The sequence below is a fragment of the Chenopodium album genome, chromosome 21, assembly GCF_948465745.1.
Source record: "Chenopodium album chromosome 21, dcCheAlbu1.1, whole genome shotgun sequence".
NCBI lineage: Eukaryota > Viridiplantae > Streptophyta > Magnoliopsida > Caryophyllales > Amaranthaceae > Chenopodium > Chenopodium album.
In genome coordinates this window covers 15,957,355-15,979,992 of record NC_137854.1, presented here as the reverse complement: position 1 = coordinate 15,979,992, position 22,638 = coordinate 15,957,355, and the positions used below count along the sequence as shown (strand labels likewise).

The 22,638-nt window shown below is 32.8% G+C and overlaps 1 protein-coding gene across 1 annotated transcript; it reads right to left on the bottom strand.

Annotated features, from left to right (window-relative positions):
• Window positions 1-1,153: 1,153 nt before the first annotated feature.
• Window positions 1,154-5,387, bottom strand: LOC145602612 (uncharacterized protein At1g66480-like). The gene is made up of 2 exons (XM_081658792.1): window positions 4,689-5,387; window positions 1,154-1,514 (listed from the first exon to the last, which is right to left on the bottom strand). The coding sequence occupies exons 1-2, from the start codon at window positions 5,367-5,369 to the stop codon at window positions 1,455-1,457; spliced, it is 741 nt and encodes a 246-aa protein (XP_081514918.1). The 5' UTR covers window positions 5,370-5,387; the 3' UTR covers window positions 1,154-1,454.
• Window positions 5,388-22,638: the final 17,251 nt, after the last annotated feature.

The following is a 22,638-nucleotide window of genomic DNA, read 5'->3' as shown; positions in this document are numbered from 1 at the left end:
TGAAATGGATTGAAGCATACAGGACTGAACCTTAAGCAAGAATCTAGTTTGTGACAAGATTAAAAAATGGTTGACGTTATTTGATGTTAGAGGACCAACTCAACCAAAAGGTTAAACTGATGGTTGAGGTCCAGGAATATGTTTAACTCTATCACTTGACATAAGATTATGTTGACCATGGTGTACAATTGAAATTTAAATTTAGTCAAATTGAGGTGTGAAACAAAATTGAGAGTGTAAGCCTTCAATTTGATATTACTCGAGCAAAAGTTGCATGGTAATGAATTGAATTGAGCTTGAGTAGAACAAAATACATTCGAATTGAATCTTTTGGAGTTGACAAGAATGTCTTAGATTGGTGTGGGATTAATGTGGTTGGCTCCCAATTTAGGTTAGTGTTGTAATAATGGGATTAGATTCTTAGCAGCCCACAGATTAGGAAAAGAGACAAAGAATCAATTAAAGAATACGCAAATTGAGTTCACTTACACAAAATAAGGATTAGAGCTAAGAAATTAAGGAATTATTCATCCTTGGTAAAAGATATCAAATAATAATTTCAATAGAATCTCATCTCGTCAATTAAAAATTTGATTGGACCAATTAAGGAGTCAAGCGAATAAATCAAAGACCTTACAAAATCAATCAAGGCCGTATAATCAATCAAGTAATAAAGCCATTATATTTCAATAAGCAAAGCACTTAGCTTTATATATTGGCGGAACCTTTATTATCGCGGTGATCCAAATTAAGTATTGACCGTACAGACTCAACTGCCATTATGAGCCTTTAATTTTTGTGTTGTAATGCATATATAGTTCCTTCAATATCAAGTATGATATATCGAATAATATGGGTTGGTTTTGATTATTGATTCCCAATCGGCGGGTTTTAATCGATTTAGATCTTACTGAACCGGTTATTTCACAATTTAGGCGAGAAATTGATGTGCTAACTGTTAAGTGACTTTTTTTTTTTAAGGAAAGTGTTAAGTAATTAAGTGCTCTATAGGATGCAAGTTATGTGTCCTATTGGGCATATGTACAATGTACCACTTCCTTGAGTCACAAGAATGATTGCAATAATAAATCGAGTAAATCAATACAGTATTACATTACGAAATTTATATCAAGAGGCTTTTCTAGGAACATCCAATTTTCATAGTTAATACCAATATTTGTAGAATATCTCAGCAAAAAGAAATTATGTTCGTACAATATACAAGTGGGTGTACATAAACATCATTTTTATATGCTGGATACGAGGTAATAAACTCTATTTTTCTTTTTTCTTTTTCTTACTTTTACTTTTTTGATGGAAAAAAAGGAAGATCTTGGAAAATAAAAAAAAGTCATAGAAAAACTACACCTAATTCTAAGCTACATCATATTGTAAAAATTTAACCTTAGCTATTTTTTTTTTCTTGAATTGCTTCATTTATTTCGTAGAATTTATCATGATGCTACGGCTAGTCTGATCTCCCCGTCACGGATGGGCATGAAGCCTACTCGTTTCTGTCACAAAAAAAAAAATATATATATATATTAATCGTCAGCAACTGATAGTAACAAAATGTTATATCTTGTATTAACACACATTGATCCAAATCTTATAAGATCTTATAAAAAGTGTAAATTACACATAAAAATTAAAGTAACTTGTATACGTAATACCCAAATTCAAAATACGTCAACTAATAAGGTGAAACAAAGAAAGTTTATATATTAGCTTTTGTTTAATCTCGTTAATTTGTAGCTCAAATTTTGTTTATTGTGTATAAATCTAGCAAAATCCACCTTTAAAAAGTTTATGTATGTGGGCCACATTAATAGGATTAATTCTTTTAATAATTCAAAATTTGTCAAATGCCCTGAAATTAGTACTACACGTATTATCTAGTTTAAACAATAGAGGCAAGTTGTTGGTCGACAAACAAATTCTATGTTGAATTTTCAAATTTGGAGTTGTTTGCAACAAAAAGAATTTAGCTCTATTATTTTTGGACCGTCTCATGTTTTTCCGGAAGTATTGTTAGCATTATACGAAGTAATACATGCACAAATTGTACTTTTATATTGTTTAGTTTGGAATGTTCAACTATTTTTTAGATTAACTTTCTTCATCATCATTATTTTTTGAAACAATCATCATCATCATTATTATTATTATCATCACCAAATTTTCTATAATAATAAATTGCAATAATTGTAAAATGAACTAGTATAGTAAACAGATGAAAAGTATAATGAAAATCACCCTTCTAACATTATGAAAAGTCACTGTAATAGAGATTCAAGTGACTTTTCATAATGTTAACTTAAGTGTATGTATATATAATTCAAAAATATTTTAGGCATGCAAATTTATATACGAAGTAATATGTACTCACTCCGTGTATGGTATCTTGTACTTTGATTGACTCTATATATATATATCATTGATTAAAATTATAGCGATAAAAACCCCCTACATACATATATGTTGTTTATTTTAATTTATAAATTTTTGGTACAAGAGAGGCTTAAGGAGAAAAAGAAACATACCATATAATATCATATCATTAAAAAAATAAAAAAAAAAATAAAAAAAAAACAACAACCACAAAAAAAATAAAAAAAAAACATTGTAGATGACTGGTGGAGATTAGTTTCTTGATAATTTTTAATCTGAATTAAAAACATTTATATGATGGAGGGACTTACCATATTTTGACTACTAATATCAAATGGTCTTTCACTCTTACATGATTAATTACTAATTTATATTATAAAGTAAGTGTCATAATTAATATAATTCCCTAAAAAAAAGTGTCAAAATATACTATCAACATACTATGATACTCATATGGCTTAATAGTCTATTTGAGTTGGTTCAACTGTTATTGTACAAGCTATGATAGGCTTAAATATATAAATTGTTAGATAATATGATAAGACACATATTAATTTTATAATATGCCGTTTTATAAAGGGGTAGCTTTCAAAATGTATAAGAAATACTTTACATTTTCATAAGAACACCTATTAATTAGTTTAACAACATAGCATTACGGGTGCATTTTCTTCAAATCAAGCATATAGGGCCAATCAAAGTACAAAACACAGAAAGTACATACATATATTATAAATTAGACTTGATCAGTCCTGCTAATTAATGATTAGCTCTAATACTTATTTTTCTAATACTATAAAGAAAGCGCACCATATTTGTAAAAGTCTCCTTAGTCAAAGGTTTAAGGAAAACTGACAAACAAAAATGAAATGAATTTATTACTTAAAATATGTTTGTACATTTAGATAGATTGGTGGAATCTTAGGTATAGTTTGGTTACTAATTAAAAACCGTTGTTAATTGTAGATTTTGTTTTTCTCTACTTGGAATTCTGTTTATTTTTACACATAAAGAATAATATTATTATGCACTTGCGCACTTACTTATATGTAGCAGAGTAGGGTAAGTGTGACATGCGGGTGACACCATTAGTACGAAATTCCACATCTCCAAGAAAATATACTCTCTCTTTTCCGTTTATACTACCTTCGTTAATTGTTATCTATGCCTTTGAGGTATTATTTGTGAGATATAAAAAAATTATAAAGTTGCAAACAACAATTAACAGAGGTAATATTAGTAATACTTTAATTTTATCACCTTAATTTTTTAAATTTTTTTATTGACGGACTTATCACCTTAAATTATGAATTGACAAATTTGAAAATATATTTTCTTGAATAAGCCATATTAATTGGAATAAATAACTACGAAGTATTGTTTAGTTTATATGTGGTGTATAATTAGATAAACTAGGGAGCAATTTTAGGGATATGTATTGTTTAGTTTATATGTTAGACATCACCCAAAAAATGGGGAACAATTTTAAAGAAAAGGGATGAATAGAGTACAACAAGATTTCCTGGTATTAATAACCCATTAATTATAATTCCGTATAAATCACGTACCAATCATTTATATTAAGTTATCTTTGAATTGGTATATAAAGTATATCAGGATTCATCTTATGACTGTATTTAGCAATAATGGCTAATGTTTAAAATACTGGGGTGATAAAAAATGAAAAAGATTAACGTACTACTTACGTCACATAATGTACGTTTTTCATGTTTTCTATCTAATTAAGGTAGTAAAAATGATCTTTTCATGTCCCAACAAATTAAATAATATTTTAATTTCTAATTTTCCCTTTTAACCTTTTTATAGTCACCTTCATTCCCTAAAATACCTATTTAATATACTACGTATTTAATTACAAATTTGTCCTTTTTCTCACTTATTTCATACGGTGTAGGAAATAATTTATTGTTCACAGTATCATATTTATATGCATGGGAATAATGGGATACTTTTATTCAAGGAAGCAAAATTTTACCACGATATAATATATGCAAAATTTTATTACGATGTTATATACGGAGTAAATTTTACTACAGTGATATATAAATTATCTCGTATTTCGGTACTTCCCATTTAGAATCTTATTGAGAGTTGGTCAAAGTGAAAAGATTATTATTTTCTCAAAAAAAAAGTGAAAAGATTATTATAAAAGAAGAGAGTAGCAAGCTAATCTAAAAGTTTTTTTTTTTTTTTTTTTTAACTTCGTATGTATTTTAATTTTCTTAACAAATTATAATACGTAAAATATTATGGTACGAATGGAGTATATTATTTACCTTGTAACCTCCTCGACTACTACGAGCCATTGGTTGATCCAAGTTACCATCAACAACGTCTTTGCCTTTCCAATTACCAGCCACACCATTTCCAACGTTATTGACGCTACTACTCTTTGTCTCATTTTGACCCGTTTTCCCCAAACACAAGGCCATAATCTTCTCAGCTACCTCGTCTTGGTCCGCGTTTTCGCTCATCAACCTCTCCACTTCCGCCTTGGGAAGCTTCATCCTCACCCTCAAACCCGAGCTCACACCTCCCTCACCAGTACCACCCTCCTGTACCCCATCATGGGACCCGCTGTCAACCATGACTCTAGTAGCGGGTCCCATGATGGAGAGGTCCGATACAGACCGCCTTGAAAGCATCAGGCTTTCAAGGCGGTCTTTAGCGGACATATTGATCCCAGACCGGACTCTCCTAGGAACCCGGTGCTGGTGATCATGTGGAAACTTAGGTAACTCTACTAAGAAGTAAAGCTTCTTAGGCTCGAGATTATGAAACGGATCAAGCGGCTTCGCCCGTATACCATAATGTTTAACCGCATCCGAATCCAACACCACATGACCCGGATAATCCTTAACCACCTCCTTAGCTTGAATTGGTGTCTTAAACTTCATTGTTTCACCATTTATTTTCATAATTTTTGCGGTTTTCTTACCTCCTAATGTATTTCCCATATCGAAAATAATTCAAGAAAATGTAATTAGCAACAATATTATTATTTGTTTTTGAAAAAAAGGTGGGAAAAGTAAGCTAAGTTAGAGAAGTGGGTGTTGGATTAGAAGTTTGTGAGAATAGCAATTGTAACTAAAATGTTAAGGCATGATTATAAGGGTGGGTGTTGGAAAAAGACCCGTGTTTAAAGAGCACGGTAGAAAGAGTCATAAGGTCAAATTATGGATACTAAAAAAAGTTTGAAAATCTTGCCAATGTTAGGAAAAAAGTTGGACGAATTAATTAAACTAATGTTTGATTCTATCTACATTAAAGTTTTGTTCTAGTACTGCTGTTACAACCGTGTGAACGATTATATATTAGTTTGACATTTTTTGAAACTTTTTGGTTGAATAGTTTCTTGTGCAAATGGTTTAAATTAAACTTTTCAAACATTGTTTTTCGGCTTGGGGGATCATGTAACGACATATATGTCGGACGTAGGTTTCATGTCATTGGAGCATATTATTAGAGGTAGGGGTGAGCAAAAATTCCGGGTACTCGGAATTGGAATTGGAACCGGTTAGGAACTGGCGGGTCCGGAACTGAAATTGGACCCGGTGGTTCCAATTCCGGGTAGTAAATTAAGGACCCGATTATAACCAATTCCAATTCCAATTCTCAACTTTTTGGAACCGGAACCGATTAGGTACCCGGTTACCCAATATATTATAAACTAAATAAATTTTAAATAATTAAAATATGTTGAATGCATATAATTTGTAAAATAAAAAAGTATTGTTAATACCTAACATAAATACAAATAGCTTAATGCATACATAAATATAAGTATTAAACGCTAAAAATGAACCTAATTAAAATAGGAATTGTAATTTGTATTATATTTTAACAATTACATACATAAGTGGGTAGCCGGAACCAGAACCGGAAACCGGTGGTTCCAATTCCAATTCCTAAACTTTAGGACCCGGTTAAACCAATTCCAATTCCGGTTCCGAATTTTAGAACCCGGTTCCAACCAATTCCAAGTCCGGGTCCTAAAATTTTGACCAGGTACCCGGTTTGCTCACCCCTAATTAGAGGTATCAATTTAGGTATATGGATTGAGGTGAGTTTGGTGTGGTCTAGTTAGATCAGATTTATCTAAATTTGGGTTACTGTAAATTATTGTGTTCACAAACTGTTCAGGATGGGTTGATGAAGTTCGTTTTTGACATCTCTACAAATTTTTATGAATTCTATTTGCGAATATTTTTGAAATATTTCATGTATAAGAGTGTTTTTTTATTCACTTAAATTTTAATAGTCTATACTTATATATCAAAAATCAGTAAACCTGAATTTAGTACTCCGTAATAGACTAGTACTTTGATCTTGGATATTTTTTATCAACCTCAATCAAAATTTATTTTTTCTTTATCTTATTATATACAAATTATAAACTTATAAATTAACTATTATATAATAAACTAATCTAAATAATTTGCTTCTGAAATAATTGGTTAGGTGATGAATAAGTTATGGCTACAATATTATACTTATTTTTTTTTTATTTATCCCAGCTTATTAAAATTTATAACCTGTAGTAGTACACTAGCAAATTCATGTTGGATACTAAGTCTACTCTTATTAACCCTAATCAGAATTTATTTTCTTCTTCTTTCATATACACTATAAACTTATTAGTTAACCATTATATAAGCTCCTTTCAATTTTTATTTTTCCTGAAATCGGTTATGCATGCATGGTGAATAAGTTATGGCATAAATTACTAGGAAAATAATGTTTGTCATTACATAAATCACAGACTATTGGGTCAGTCAAGCCTGACCAAATAGTTCATGTGGCGAAGGAGATGACGATAACGATGATGACAGCAATGGTGGATCTCCTTCTCTCCCTGTAGGCGACGATGATGATGACAACATCAATGGCGAAGGAGAGAAGCGAGGTCATTCATGGCGGAAGAGAGAGAGAAAGTTTAATCCTCGGATTTTTCGAAAAATGCCCAAAAAAAATCTAATTGGGGCTTTCTTATGTGATATGTAATAGTTGAAATTGTTTGTTTCATATGATTGTATGTTGAATTGTGAGCATTTTGATGACAAATTAATGCATGTATTTTGGCTGAGAAATGAGCAAGTTATGTTATACCCATAACTTGTAGTACGAGTTTCAATGGAGGTTCCACTATTGTTATACATATCATCAAACAAATATCCACAAACAAGTTATACATATCATCCATCAAATAATTTATATCCTCCAATCATTTATACATATCATTTACAAACTGGATGTTATCCTCTATTGGCTAAATGATATCCTCTATATATTGACTATATGATACTCCCTCCGTTTTTTTTATATATGCATCACTTTCCTTTTATGGGTGTTTTTTTTTTATTAAATGCATCACTTCTTTATTTGGAAACTTTATACTATATTTTATCATTTTTCTCTCTTACTTTAAACCCCACTTAAATTATTTTATCATTTCTCTCTCCTCTATGGTCCCCACTTATATAATAAAATTATCTACTCTCCCTCTTATTCTTTCTTTTTCATGGTCCCCATCTTACTTATACTATAATAAATTATTCATCCACTCACAATATTATATTACCCTCCTAAAACTCCGCGCATCACCAAGTGATGCATATAAAAAAAAACGGAGGGAGTATCATTTATGATTGTGTCTATGATATCTTTTATTGGCTGGATGATATTATCTATTAGTTGGATGATATCCTTTACTAGGTGGATAATATCCTCTATTGGCTATATGATATCATGGTTGGATGATATCATATATTGGCTATATGATATCATTTATGATTGTGTCTATGATATAATTTATTTGCTAGATGATATCTCGATCTATTGGCTATATGATATCATGGCTGAATGATACCCTCTATTATCTATATGATATTATCTAACCATAATTTCATATAACCAATAAAGGATATCATCCAGCCAGTATAGAATATCACCCAGCCAATAGTGAATATCATCTAGCTAATATAAGATAAAAAATCTGTTGGACCAGTCCAGATTGACGCAATATCTTCTCTAACATAGATATTCTTATTTTCCTCAATGTTCTTTTGTTTAAAAAAAAAAAAAAAAACAAAAAACAAAACAAATATTGTTTTAATACCGGTAATGCTTTTTTACTCAAATTTTATACTCGTTTTAGCCCCTTCACTTGTTCGCTCGATAAACTTGTACCTTTATACTCTTACAAAGTTACAATGTTACACTAGTACTCTGGATGTTTAACATGATTAAAACACTATATCTAGCTAAATGGTACAAGATAATTTTAATTATACAGTGATTACATTTTATACTTCATTGTCTTAATCGGTTATTAAATTAAGATTACTGACTAAGTAATATAGTCGTAGGTTCATAACTGCATGATGTGTAGTTGTACTCTTTTTCTTCAATAATATAATGCCATATACGATCCTTTATAATAATTGATGTTAGTTATCTACTAAATCGATTAATCAAGTCATTGATTTAATGATAATAGCATAGAAAATTATGATTGATGTTAAGTTGTAAACAAAATGATATATGATGACTCATTAAATATAAGGAGCCAATAATAACTTGATAACGAATACAACCCATGCATACTCGATAAGACAAATCCAAACAATGTACTATACTCCAACGCAATTTTATTTTATTTTATTTTTTTAATTTTTTATATTATTATTATTATTTTTTTTCCTTTTTTATATTTTGATAGGAAGAAGAATACTATCATTAATAAATAGTCATACGATATTACAATAATAATAACTAGTTTTTTGCCCGAGCAAATGCTCGGATATTCAAACAAAAAATAAATTATAAACTATACGTAGATTAAAGGGAATACACAATGCATTTTATAGATTAACGATTAAATTAATTTATTAATTTATTTATCTAAGTTGTTATTATTGTTCAATTTTTTAGGTTGTTTATTAGGTTGTATATTCTCTTTTTATTTATTTATTAGCTATCTAATTATTTTGAAAAAAAAGGATTTTTGGCAGGAAAATTTTTAATGTGAGTGTGACACGTGTAATTTGGGGATAATGCTGGTGATTACTTTAGTATATAGTATTGATAATAATAATAATAATAATAATAATAATAATAATAATAATAATAATAATAATAATAATAATAATAATAAAGATTTGTAAACCACATATCTAGAGACTATAATATAACTTTTAATTTACAATCAAAATCATAACTATTTTGCATATCGGGCATAGTTCACCCTCCACCGTTTCAAACTTAACGCGAGCATTGATTTTCGATGAAAATAGCATAGTGCACCATGCGCATGGTGCACCCCCAAAGAACATTAGACATATTTTTAAAAACATGGGCAAAAAAAGAACATGCTACTGTTTGAAAACGAACATACCTTTATTTGACAAAAGGACATGTTTGTGTTTGACAAGAACACGATATTACAAAGAACATAAAGTCTTTACAAAAGAACCATGTTATTTTTTATGGTCAATTGGTTGAACGTGTTTGAAAAAGAACATTACATTTGACAAAAAAGAACAAGTTTGTGTTTGACAAAGATAGAGGTGAACATTGGGCGGGTCGGACCAAGGTTAAAAATCAGTTCACTTCTCAGGTCGGGCCAAGTTTTGGGCTGAAGTTTTTGTGCCCAAACCCGCCCAAAATGGTCCGGCCGTGCGGGCTTTTCAGGTCGAGTAAAAAAAATCAACTAAAATGCATATCAACGCATTCCCAAACCTGCCCAAAAAATTAAATTGACGGATCGGGTCCGACTCGATTTGTGGGGGGGGGGGGGGAGAAAAATTCTGCCCAAAACCCATCCAAAATCGGGCCGGGCCGGTCTAACTTTGATCACCTTTAGCCAGTTTTTACAAAAAGAACATGATACTCCCTCCGCGTTTTAATAAGTGTTATACTTACCAAATCCGGCCGTGTTTTAATAAGTGTTACACTTCCTTTTTTGGCAAAAAACTACATTAAAATAGTATATCTCTCTCCTTTCCGGGTCCCCACCCAAACCCACTACTAATTTTTTTATTATATTTTTCCTCTCACATTCATTACTATTCAATAAACTATTAACCCCATTATCTTTCTTTTACAATTTTTTAATACTCCAAATACCCCACTTGCCTTTTATTTTATTTAAGTCAATTAAATTGCCTAAAACTACGTGCCGATCAAACTGTAACACTTAAAAAAACACGGAGGGAGTAATACATTAAAGAACATGTTCTTTTTCCTGGTTACTCGGGTGATTGTTTTTTAATTTTTAATTTTTATTTTTTTAACGTACATACATTAAAGAACATATTGTATAATGTGAACAACATATAGTTCAAACTCAAAGAACATGCATAATAATCAAACTTAAACAACATATTATGCTCACGTTGTTTATAAGTATCTATAATGTTCTTTTTTCGCCCATGTTTTTTTAAATATACCTAATATTCTTTCCGGGTGCACCATGCACATGGCATGATGCCCCGGGTGCACCAGCCATACATTAGGTTTGCATCTTTCCAAGTAGAAATTTTTGCAATCTGCGATAATGTTTTGGCCGTAGAGTTGATGACGAACCCTAAACTCATATGAATCAAAATCACCTTCTCAATTATTATTAAAACTCTATAAATAAAATTCCTATCCTTGTATGAGAATCAAAATCCAAAAAAATTGGAAAAACCCTAACAAACCCAACTTAAAATTAAAACAATATATACTCGAAAATAATGATCCAATCAGATATGTATCCGATAATCTATTGTAAATTATAGACGTGATCAATATGTACCCCAATTGACTAGACTTCCTATATAACTGTAAATTGTGCAATTTAATTATGAGGCCTAGCTTATAATATGCATCCAAGTCAGTGCCCGAGTGGACCTCAAATGATATATATATATATATATATATATATATATATATATATATATATATATATATATATATATATATATATATATGAAAATTTGGATTTTGATACCTCGAAAATGGGGGTAATTGAATTTTAGTACCCATCTAAAATTTTATTTTAAATTGGTACCTCAAAAATGACTAAACTATAGATATCAGTACCTTCGTTAGCATTCTGTCAACTTTGCCGTTAGTGGGTCCCATTATCTAATTCTTTAATTATTTAATTTATTAAAAAAAAGAAAAAACATTTAATTAAAAAAAAACTTAAAAAATATATAATAAAAAAAAACCAGCCCTGCCCCCCCGCCACCCACCCTGCCTCCCCGCGCCGACACCACCCCCCCACCCAGCCCTGCCTCCCCGCGCCGACACCACCCCCCCCCCCCACCCAGCCCTGCCTCCTTGCGCCGACGCTACCCCCCCACCCAGCCTGCCTCCCCGCGACGATGCCACACCCCCACCAGCCTTGCCTCCCTGCGACGACGCCACCCCCACCCACCTGATCTGAAAACCACCACATCGAAAACCCCCTCCCTTTCCCGTCGCCGATTTCCCTTCTCTTTCTCACTCTTGGCTGCCTCGACATCACCCTTTCCCTCTTTCCCCCAAATCAATTTTCAGGGTTTTAGGGTTAAATTTTCGGTTTGTGGGTGGTGGGTTTCAGGGTTCGTGGGTGGTAGGGTGGTGGGTTTAGGGGTTCGTGGGTGGTCGGGTTGTGGGTTTCGGGGGTTCGTGGGCGGTGGGGTGTGGTGGGTTTCGGGGTTCGTGGGTGGTGGGTTCTTGGGTTTCTGGGTTCGGGGTTCGTGCCTGGCCGCGGCGGCAGCTGCTATGGCTGGGCTTCGTGCCTGGCCGCGGCCGCAGCTGCCGTGGCTTGGTGGTCGCCGTTGGCCGCGTGGCTGGTGGTTTTTATTTATTTTATTAGTTTTTTTTTTTTTGTTTTTTTATTTTAAATTTTTTTTTTAATAATTTAAATTATTAAATTATTAGATAATGGACCCCACTAACAAAAATCTTAACGGAACATGGACGGAGGTACCAAAACCTATAAAGTTACACTTTTGGAGTTATCAATTTAAAATAAAATTTTAGATGGGTACTAAAATTCAATTACCCCTATATTAGAGGTACCAAAATTCAAATTTATATACATACATACATACATACATACATACCTTACCATGCATAATTTGGCTTGGTTTGTTCAACCCAAACCATTCATAATATGATTTAAATTAGCAGATTAAAACGTAACCAACCCTACCCGACTCAATTTCAGCATGAAAAAAAGGGACTAATTTAACTCAACCTAATGATAAATTCAATTCACATGTTTATTTCAACCCAAACTAGTCTGACTACTCGTATAATTAGAATAAGTGCACCCTAAGACAAGTATGCATGAGTACACTAACACTAACAGACCATACATTAATAAATCCCTAAAGAGTTAAGATATAGCATGCATGGGTCATTGATTATATATACATATTTTTGAGAAAAGTGGGTCGTCTTTGTTGATGGGCGGCCATAATCTTTCAGAATTTCTTCAAGCTTACCTTTACTATTTTATATTCTATAGTGCACGAGGTAGCTGGTGTAACAAACTGCTAAAATTTATTAAGAGTTGATACATATATTATAATTATAATGTTTTTAATACATTAAACCTCTTGAACATGCATTTTTAATAAGCTGTTCAAGAATCACATTGTATAATTTATTTATTTTTTTTTTTTTTTTTTGCTTTCAATAAAAAGAAAAAACAAAAAAAGTATATGATTTTCCATGTGTGTGTCAGTGTGTGATCTAGCTATAGTATTTATTCATTTTTATTTCTATTCTTAAAAGTTAAAGACTTCAATTAATAATGGAAAAATGGAAATTAAAAATCCAACCTTTGCGCGGTCTGACAATAAAAATCCAACCTTCGTTTAATCTCAAAAAAATCCAACCTTTATACCTCACCTTCATCTAAAGATACATTACCTGTTGATGACCGGTTTTTGCAAGTTATATGCCACGATTCAGCTACTAATAGGTCAATTGTTTTTTTAATTATTAAAAAAAATTAAAAAAAAAAAATCAGATTCCCTTTTCCTTCACCACCACCACCTTCCTCTACCACCACTACCACCTTCCCCTGCCACCACTCCCTCTCCCCCTCCCTCCCGGGCGTGCAACTCCCCTTCCCCAGCACGCAACGCTAGCCACCCATCTCACCCACCGTCAAATCCCAATCGCCGGCGACCCTAAACCGATCCTAATCCCTACCCTGTCCCGACCCTTTCTCCACCTCGACCCCCAACCCCTACCTTGTCCCGACTCTTTCTCCACCTCGACCACCACCTGAAATCGCATCTCCCCCACCTGAAAACCGTAACCCATCCTATCCCCTTTTGCTGAAACCTGTAACACCCAAAACTAGCCATTTACATGGGTTTTAATCCAATTTCAACAAAAAAAAAAAACTTTACACAAATTAATTCATGGGAGAGGGGGTGGTCGAATTTTGCAAGGGACGGGGAGGGATAATTGGATTTTGTAGGGGAGGGGGGAATAGGGTGGTCGATTTGGGGATTAGGGTGGCCGATTTTTCATGGGAGAGGGGGTTGGGGTGGTCGGTTTTTCATGGGAGAGGGGGTTGGGGTGGCTCGATTTTTTTTTTTTTTTTTTTGGGGGGGGGGGGGGGGGTTAGGGTGTGAGTTCTGGGTGGTCGTTGTTGGGTGACCGAAAAATATGGAGGAGAAGGAAAGAGAAAGGAAGGAGGAAGGAGAGAAGAAAAAAAGGGAAAAAAAAATTAGCCTATTTAACAGGTTCAAGGTCAAATGGATCTCTTAAAGAAGGTGGGGTATAAAGGTTGGATTTTAAGAGATTAAACAAAGGTTGGATTTTTATGGTCAGACCGCGCAAAGGTTGGATTTTTAATTTTCATTTTTCCATTAATAATACTCGATGAAGTTTCGGGTCATTATGGTTTAGGAATAATTTTATAGTATCATTTGTTTATAACATGTTATTTATAATGTTAATCTAATGTAATAATTTTAAGTATCATTTGTTTATAACATGTTATTTATAATGTTAATCTAATGTAATAATTTTAAGTATCATTTATTGTTTATAACATGTTATTTATTTGGAGTATGTACTTTCGACTTGTATTTGAATTTTGAAGTACTATTGCAGTTTATGTCCTATTTTTGAATTGAAATTATTTTGGTGAAATAAATTTTTTTTTATGACATTATTTTTGGATTGAAAGAAGTGATCAATTATTATTGATGTGACTCACCAATTCGAAAATCCTGGATCCGCCATTGCATCGCACCACTGCCCCTTCTCCTCACCTTCCGCACCCCTCTCCGCCCCTCCCCCCCGAAAAGCCCTCCTCTCCCCGGGAAAACCTAAAAAAACCCTCCCATGTCGGCCGGCCGTTTTACGGGCAAGGAATGAATGGTTTTTATTTAGGTTTTTTCAGGGTGGGGGATGAGGTGAGGGGTGGCGAAGGGTGGGGCAGGTGCGGTGAGGGCCGGCGAGTGGTGGCTGGGTGGCTGGAGAAGGTGGGAAAGCGGTGAAAATTGGTGGTGGTGGGGTGGCTGGAGAAGTGACTTGCATTATTTCCCTTTGTTTTTTTTTTAAAAAAAAACAAACAACATAGTAGATTTAGGGGTTTTTATTCCTTTCTTTTTCTTTCCCTTTTTCATTTCATTCGGTTTACCCCATGGCCCATGCAAACCAAATGAACTCTAACTTAATTTCAAATCCAAACAGTATTTGGGGTCTTCCACCGCTTATAATTGACAGTTTCAATACAAAAAGTTCTGATTCAAAGTATTATGCACAAAAAGTCTCTTCCAAAAAGTATTTCTTCAGAGAGTTCCTGATTGTATTTAGAACATTTTTTTTACTAAGAGTTATTTAGAACTTCTTATACTACATATACTTTAATTTGATACTTTCATAGGTTCTTACCTTAGAACAAACAACATATAAAAAGAACGTTTTCAATGATTTTTGATATTGTGTTTTCAACTTTTGTGTAATAAGGCAAACCCATTGATAGGAAATTAGGGTGTAATTGCATTTGATTAATGCGCAACAAGTCAATAGAAAAATAAGAACAAGAAAAGTTGTATGGAAGATAAACAAAGAATACAAGGATTTACGTGATTCAGTCAAATTAGATCTAATCCACGGGTGAGAGCTACTTCACTACAATGGAGAAAGAACGAGAGACTAATATAAGGAGTCTTAAATCTTAATGACTCCCTAAGGTGTGAGGATGTGATGTAATTGATACCTAAAGGGACCTTTTATAACATAAGGAAACCCTAAAAAATTCCCTAATAAGTTAAACACAAATAGCCATCATGTGGAGATCGAAAATCAAATTAGGAAATTATTCCATAAGTTATCCCTCGAGAAACTTGACTACATATCGAGCTATTAGCTCGACAACTAGCTAACTAAAGCTTGCCGCAAGCTCCATAAGAACGAGCTATAGCTCACTCTTCTAGAGCTATAGCTCGCCCGCTTGTCGCAACTTTCTAGTTTTGTCAGATCTTCGTAATACAACCATAACTTTCTCGGTTTCTTACCGGAATTAATAATATGACCTATCCTTGGACAGCTCTTGAACAGGCTATCACCTTTAATTTGAATCTCATCATAGTTTGAGAGATATCTGCATTCAAAGTTTGACCTACTAGATTTCGAGTAACAAATTAACATCCCCTTTTTTACATGAAAACAATCATAAAATGTAATGTATAGAAGGAGTTCGATCACAGATCACAATTCTTGATCACATGATAAGGCATTAGTCTCAAATTTTCAGTATACTAACTAATTACAATGAAAAGATGGCTCAAACACTACGAGACTACGACTCTACGTGTACTACATACTTATCTAGAGTTATTACCAAGTAAAAGTTGATGATAAATCATTTAATGCTAAATTCTTATCCATAGTCTTATATGCTTGACCTTTTAATAATTTTTTCAATATTACGTCGAGTAAAATGTAAAATATTGAAAATACTTATATACTCGTGCACTTTAACATGCATAATAATACACGTTGGAACTCTAGGATACGTAAACACACTGCATGAGTAACTTGTTGTATGTAGTAAACTTAAGTCGTCCTTTTTGATGTGTGGCTAATATTCTGGACTTTTTCAAGTGGTATTCGTATTACCGTACCTTTTCTATTTATATTTGCCAATTTTTTTTATTACCTATACTTTGACGGTTTGACCATACTCTATACTTATAAATTATACATTTATGTAAAATTATATTATATTATATTATATTATATATATATATATATATATATATATATATATATATATATATATATATATATATATATATATATATATATATATATATATATATATATATATATATATATATATATTTTTAAGAAAAATGTCAGTCTTTTCATGAGCTATTTTGATAGATATTTAAGGAAATTAATTTTCAAGTTCATGAGTTGACAAATATAAAAGTCAAGCTATTGTAATTAAAATAGAACTCATATATACGGAGTATAATTTTTGATCAAGTAGCAGTATTAATGTAATTATGAAAATTTTATGATTTTGCAAACTGGCTAATATTAATTTTTTGAAGTTAAGGATCTTTGACCGGGAATAATAAGAGTTTCAAGTTGTCAATAATCTTAATTGGTCATCAGCAACTAAGACGCAATTTACGGAAAATTATTTGAAATATGAAACAAATAATTTATTTTCGAATATATTTACCATCGATAAGAAGAAATTGTTATGTCAATATGAGTAAATTATTTCAATCGATTCCTTAAATTGTGCAACCATTTGTTGAATACAACTATATACAAGTAAAAAATCAATTAGTGAACGAAGCAAATTGTAAATACAGTAATTTTTTTCAAAGAAACGAGAGATACCTCATGGATAATGACATATATCAAACCTAGATTTGCTTTGACAATCATCAGAAAATGGAAAATTGAACAGAAAAATAACGGTGATTGACAAAAATTAAAGGCATCATTTTCATCTAGAGTTGGTGTGGATAAAATTAATTTCAAACATGTATACATGCAAAAAGAAAAAATAAAGACCATTTTTTTAAACAATGTTTTTTTTTTATTCTATCATTCACACCGTAATCAACGGATAACAAAATAAAAGTATGATTTTATTAACTACTAAAACATAATTAACTCCATTCATCACGGGTGTGTCGCATCATATTTAATTTGGTCACTAAGCTACTTAGTTTAAAACCTAATTATGGTAGCTAAGTATGCATTTAAGTGGCCCACAAATATTTGTATATGTGTTAGGAAGAGAAGACAAAAACAACGAACCCAACTTAAATTAGTTGTTTGTCATGATAGCGAAAACTTATTCAACAAATTATATTTTCATATCGTTTACTACTTTTGTACTATTGTTAGCAAAATTCAACTATGTTTTCAAGTATGATAAATATCTTTCTCATTATCATTTCAAAAAGAAAAATAAAAAGTTGTTCATAACTATACTATATATTCTTTCCAACTTGTTTACTATATAAGTTTCAAAATCAAGTTAGTTTTGTCCATGTTGGATATGCTTGTGATCTAATTTATTATTTAGAACTATAATAATTGCATGGTAGAATGCAATTAGCCAGCTAATTAAATATAGTGGATCATTGGGCATATGACTGTTGATAGGTGATCATCGCTCGGCAGGTCAGGATAGGCCTAAGCCTAAAAAATCAGCCCATCAAGTCAAGCTAGTGAGGGCCAAAATGCTTGCCCAAACCTGTACATTTTGACCAAGTCCAGCGGACTTTTTGGGCCATTTCGAGCCATGAAAAAAAAAAAAAAAAAAAAAAACCTAAAAATCTGAGTTAAGAGTACAATTAGGTACTCAATTCTTCCAATTTTTACCTCTTAGGTATTCAATTCTTTTTTGCTTTGCTTTTGGGTACTCAAATTGATTTTCAGGTGAACTAACTCACCACTAAACATACCTAATTAAAAAATTAATATTTAAAAAAAAAAAAATAATTTCTTAACCAAGACTCAGAAACTAGCTGTTATACTCTATTTAAAGGGGCATGAACTTGGCCAAAAAATGCCATGAAAACACCAGCAAAACAGTAGCATCAAAATAGGAAGATTCACCATGTTTTCTTAACCAAAATTCATTCAAAACGATTTTCCCTGATTCAATTTAAAAAAAAAAAAAAAATCAGCAACACAGAAGCTGCTGCTTCTTTCTCAAGCTCCCTTCTGCATTGCAGTAGTAGTATACCAGCAACACCTATCATCAAAACAGGTTCATTCACCATGTCTATTTAGGCACAAATTCTTCAACAACGTTTTTCCCAGTTTTTTTTTCTTTTTTTTTTTAAAAAAAAGCAAAACAGTAGCTGCTGCTTCTTCAATTCTTCCCCTGCTGCTGCTTCTTCAAAAGAGTAGTTTGAACAGTTTGAACACCCAAACAGGGAGCTACACCTTCTTCAACAGACTGAATTTCATTTTCAGCTCCTCCTTGCTCCATTCTTCCCTAAACAAAACACTGACCATATTTTGAAGTTAGGCACTTCAAATGCACAAGAAAAACACACACAACACCATCAATCACACATACACAATTTCACCAAAACCTCCCCTGTTTTAGTACGCAAAACAGATCAACTAATCAAACCCTATAGCAAAATAATCAACATGCAATCAACATCCACCAACAACACAAGCTTTATACAACAACAAACAACAGCACATCAACAAATTTAACACAAAATTCACAAGAAATCGACATTTTGATTTCGTTTGAAAAAACACAGAACCCTAAGTCGCAATTAACATCATCATTTGGGCAAAAAATTCAAAATTTATATCTAATTAACAACAAAAACCATGAGTAATTAAGCATACCTCAAAAAAATTGCGGCTTTCGCTGTCGTTTTCCCCACAATCGAATTTTGCTGCTCGTGTTCTTCGAGTTATGCGCTGCAAATATTTCCAGAAATGGAAAGAATTTAGGGGCAAAAAGGGGGAATAAAGAATAAGAAAGCGGAAAAAGAAAAGGGTTGACCCAAGCATTTTTTTTAATCGGGTGGGGCCCACTTTCAGTTAACTAAGGTACTGAATTCTTAACTAAAGGTACTGAATTCTTAGGCTGAATTAATTTTTTTTGCCGGAATTCTTAACTCAGTATCCAAAAGCAAAACAAAAAAAATTAAGTATCTAAACGGTGAAAAAAAGTAGAATTGAGTACCTGAATTTGTGCTTAACTCTAAAAATATGTAGAATGCATGTCCAAGGCCCGTCCCAAAAACATCGGATTGGGCCCGACCTAACTTTGGGCTGAAATTTCATGGCCATGGCCTGCCTAAAATATGGCTTGGGTAACAGGATCAGGATGGGCCAATGTTGATCAGGTCTAGTATATGTAATAAATTTGTGAAGGAAATAGTGCTGTCAAATTTCAAACTGAAACCGTTTAACTGCCCGAAACAAACTGACACAAATGAGAACCGAACCGATTAAAAATCGTTTTTTTTTAACCGAAAACCGACCCGAACCGTATGTGAATGAACCCAAAACCGAACCGATCTGAATAAAGTCACATCGTATAAGAACCGAACCCGTTAATGAACCGAACCAATTCTAAACCGAACTTAAATCAAACCGAACCGAAAAAGAACCAAACTGTTTCTAACCTGAAACCACTTTCAACCCGAAACCGTTTGAACCGGGATAAAAACCGTTTACACCGAACCATTAACAACCCGCGACCGTTTGCATTGAACAGTATATAAACCGAACCGCTTGCAAATCGAATCATTTTATGAACCGGACCGCTTATAAATGAATCGGCTACAAACTAGTAAGATCAGTATGGCTAAATTTGAAACAGAACATGATATGAATTTATAAAATCAATGAGAATTTGTATATAATATGATGCCTATTTATGAAATGATGAAGTCTCGACTTAATATAAAACTTGTTAACCAACAAAAGGTTAGCAAGTACTATCAAATTTCAAACCAAAACCATTTAACTGCCTGAATCCAAATGACTCGATAAAAATCGATTTTTTGAAACCAAAAACCGACTCGAAACGTAATTTAGTAAACTCGAATGGAACCGATCGAATAACGTTAAACTGTAGAAGAACCGAACCAATTATAAATAGAACCAAAAAAGAACCTAACTAATTATAAACAGAACCGAAAAAGAGTCGAACCAATTATAAAAGAAACCGAAAAATAACCGAATTAGTTATAAACTGAACCGAAAAAGAACCGAACTGTTTCTAACCCGAAACCGCTTCCAACCCAAAACTGTTTGAACCAGGATAAAAACTGTGTACACCGAACCGTTAAAAAACCGTGACCTGTCTGCACCGAACCGTTTACTACCCTGACTGTTTACAACCCAAACCGTATTAAAATCGGCCAAGAATAAACCGAAACCGAATCGAACCGATAATTATTTAAATCGAATTAAAACCGACCCACGAGACACTTAAACCGATTTCAAACCGACTCGATCTAATACTGAACTGATTTTAAACCGAACCGAACCCGAACCGTTAAACTGTTTTGACAATACTAGAAGGAAAGCAACATAATAAAGGCAATTGCAGTTAAAAATGAGCAAGGGCATGGGCTTGGTTGACACAAAATTTGCCCAACACATGCAGCATGCACATGATTTGATAAAAAGAAACACCAGTAGACCATAGGCCGTACATGGATATTATTTTCAGTATTTAGTATAAACAAGATGAGACAACCCACTAGATGCTTACTTTTTTTTTTGTTTTACCAAATCAAAATATTTTTAAAATTATTGTTTGAGTAGGCGTCTTTCGAAGCGTGCCTACGTTAAGCATGTGTGGATATACTTGGCACTCAGGGATTTGACATTAACGATTAGGGACAAGGAAAGTAGGGAGCCACCAAAAAGTTTTTAAGGAACTTGTAAATCGTTCACGGATCATTTAAGGCAACCACGCACGATTAAGGGACAACAAATGCAACAACGATTGACCCGTGAATGTTACTCCCCATTCATAATCCATGAGATTACTAACTCGATATGGTTTGGAACCACGAAAGGAGGATCGGGATGATGGTACGAAGTGAGTCATAGAGTCACATTCGCCCGTATTGGCCTTTACTCGATTCTTATAGTGAAAAGTATTTTCTGCGATCTCAAAGGCATGCAAACAAAGATGCAATTCGCTCCAAACTATTATTATGCTAAATTGGTTGAATATTAATGCAAAACATAATTCTAAAATATTAGTGATCACTTCGATTAAATAATAAGGTTAAAAAGAACCTAAATCGGTTGTCCAAATTATCTTATTAGTCGTGATTTTCAATTACATATTCCCTTTAAACATGCAATATGGTGATTATAATAACAATAGAATAACATTAATATTGGAAGAAATTTAACGATAAATTGTTAGTCAAATCAAATAAAAATAATAACTCTAATCATGATACTAGCAACAAGAAATAAAAATAAGAGTAATTAAGTGATTAATTACTCACTTTCCGCGCGTTCCTTTAAATTGCTACATCATGACCAAATTGTTAGTAACTTTAATAAAAATATAAATCAAATGGAAACTAATAAATTAAATAAAAATAGAGTTGATTTGGTCCAAACCCTCTGTTAATTATACCTTTCACGCCTTAGTTTAAGGACGAAACCTCGGGTCAAGTATGGACTCCTTGGAATGCTTAAGGGAAGTATAATAAGAGAATATGGAAGGCTAGTTGTAGGGAATATTTCAAGCATCCCAAACTTGAACCCCGTTGTGATCATGCACTTAAGCATGGCCGCGTCCAAAGGGAAGGAAACAAGAGCAAAAGAGTCGCCAACAAGTTTTAGGAACTTGTAAACCGTTCACAGGGTGAAGGTTACACCCCTTCACGATCCTAGAGATCGCTAACTCCATAGTGGTCTGGAACCATGACTGGATATTTAGGGATGAAGGTACCAATCCAATCTAAAAGAGATTGAACCCGCCCTAAAATAGGCCTATACCTTATTCTTCTCATATTCATGTGCGCTTTCTGATTAACATGCAATCATTATGTTAACCCTAAACTTGTTTAATCTACGTTGGTTGATTATTAATGTACAAATAAATCTATTATTGGCGATCACTTGAATTAAAATCATATTAGCCTAAACCAAATTATTAATATCTTATTAAGCGTGATTTCAAGTACAAATTCCCTTTAAACCTGCATAAAAGTTGTGATCAAGCAATAA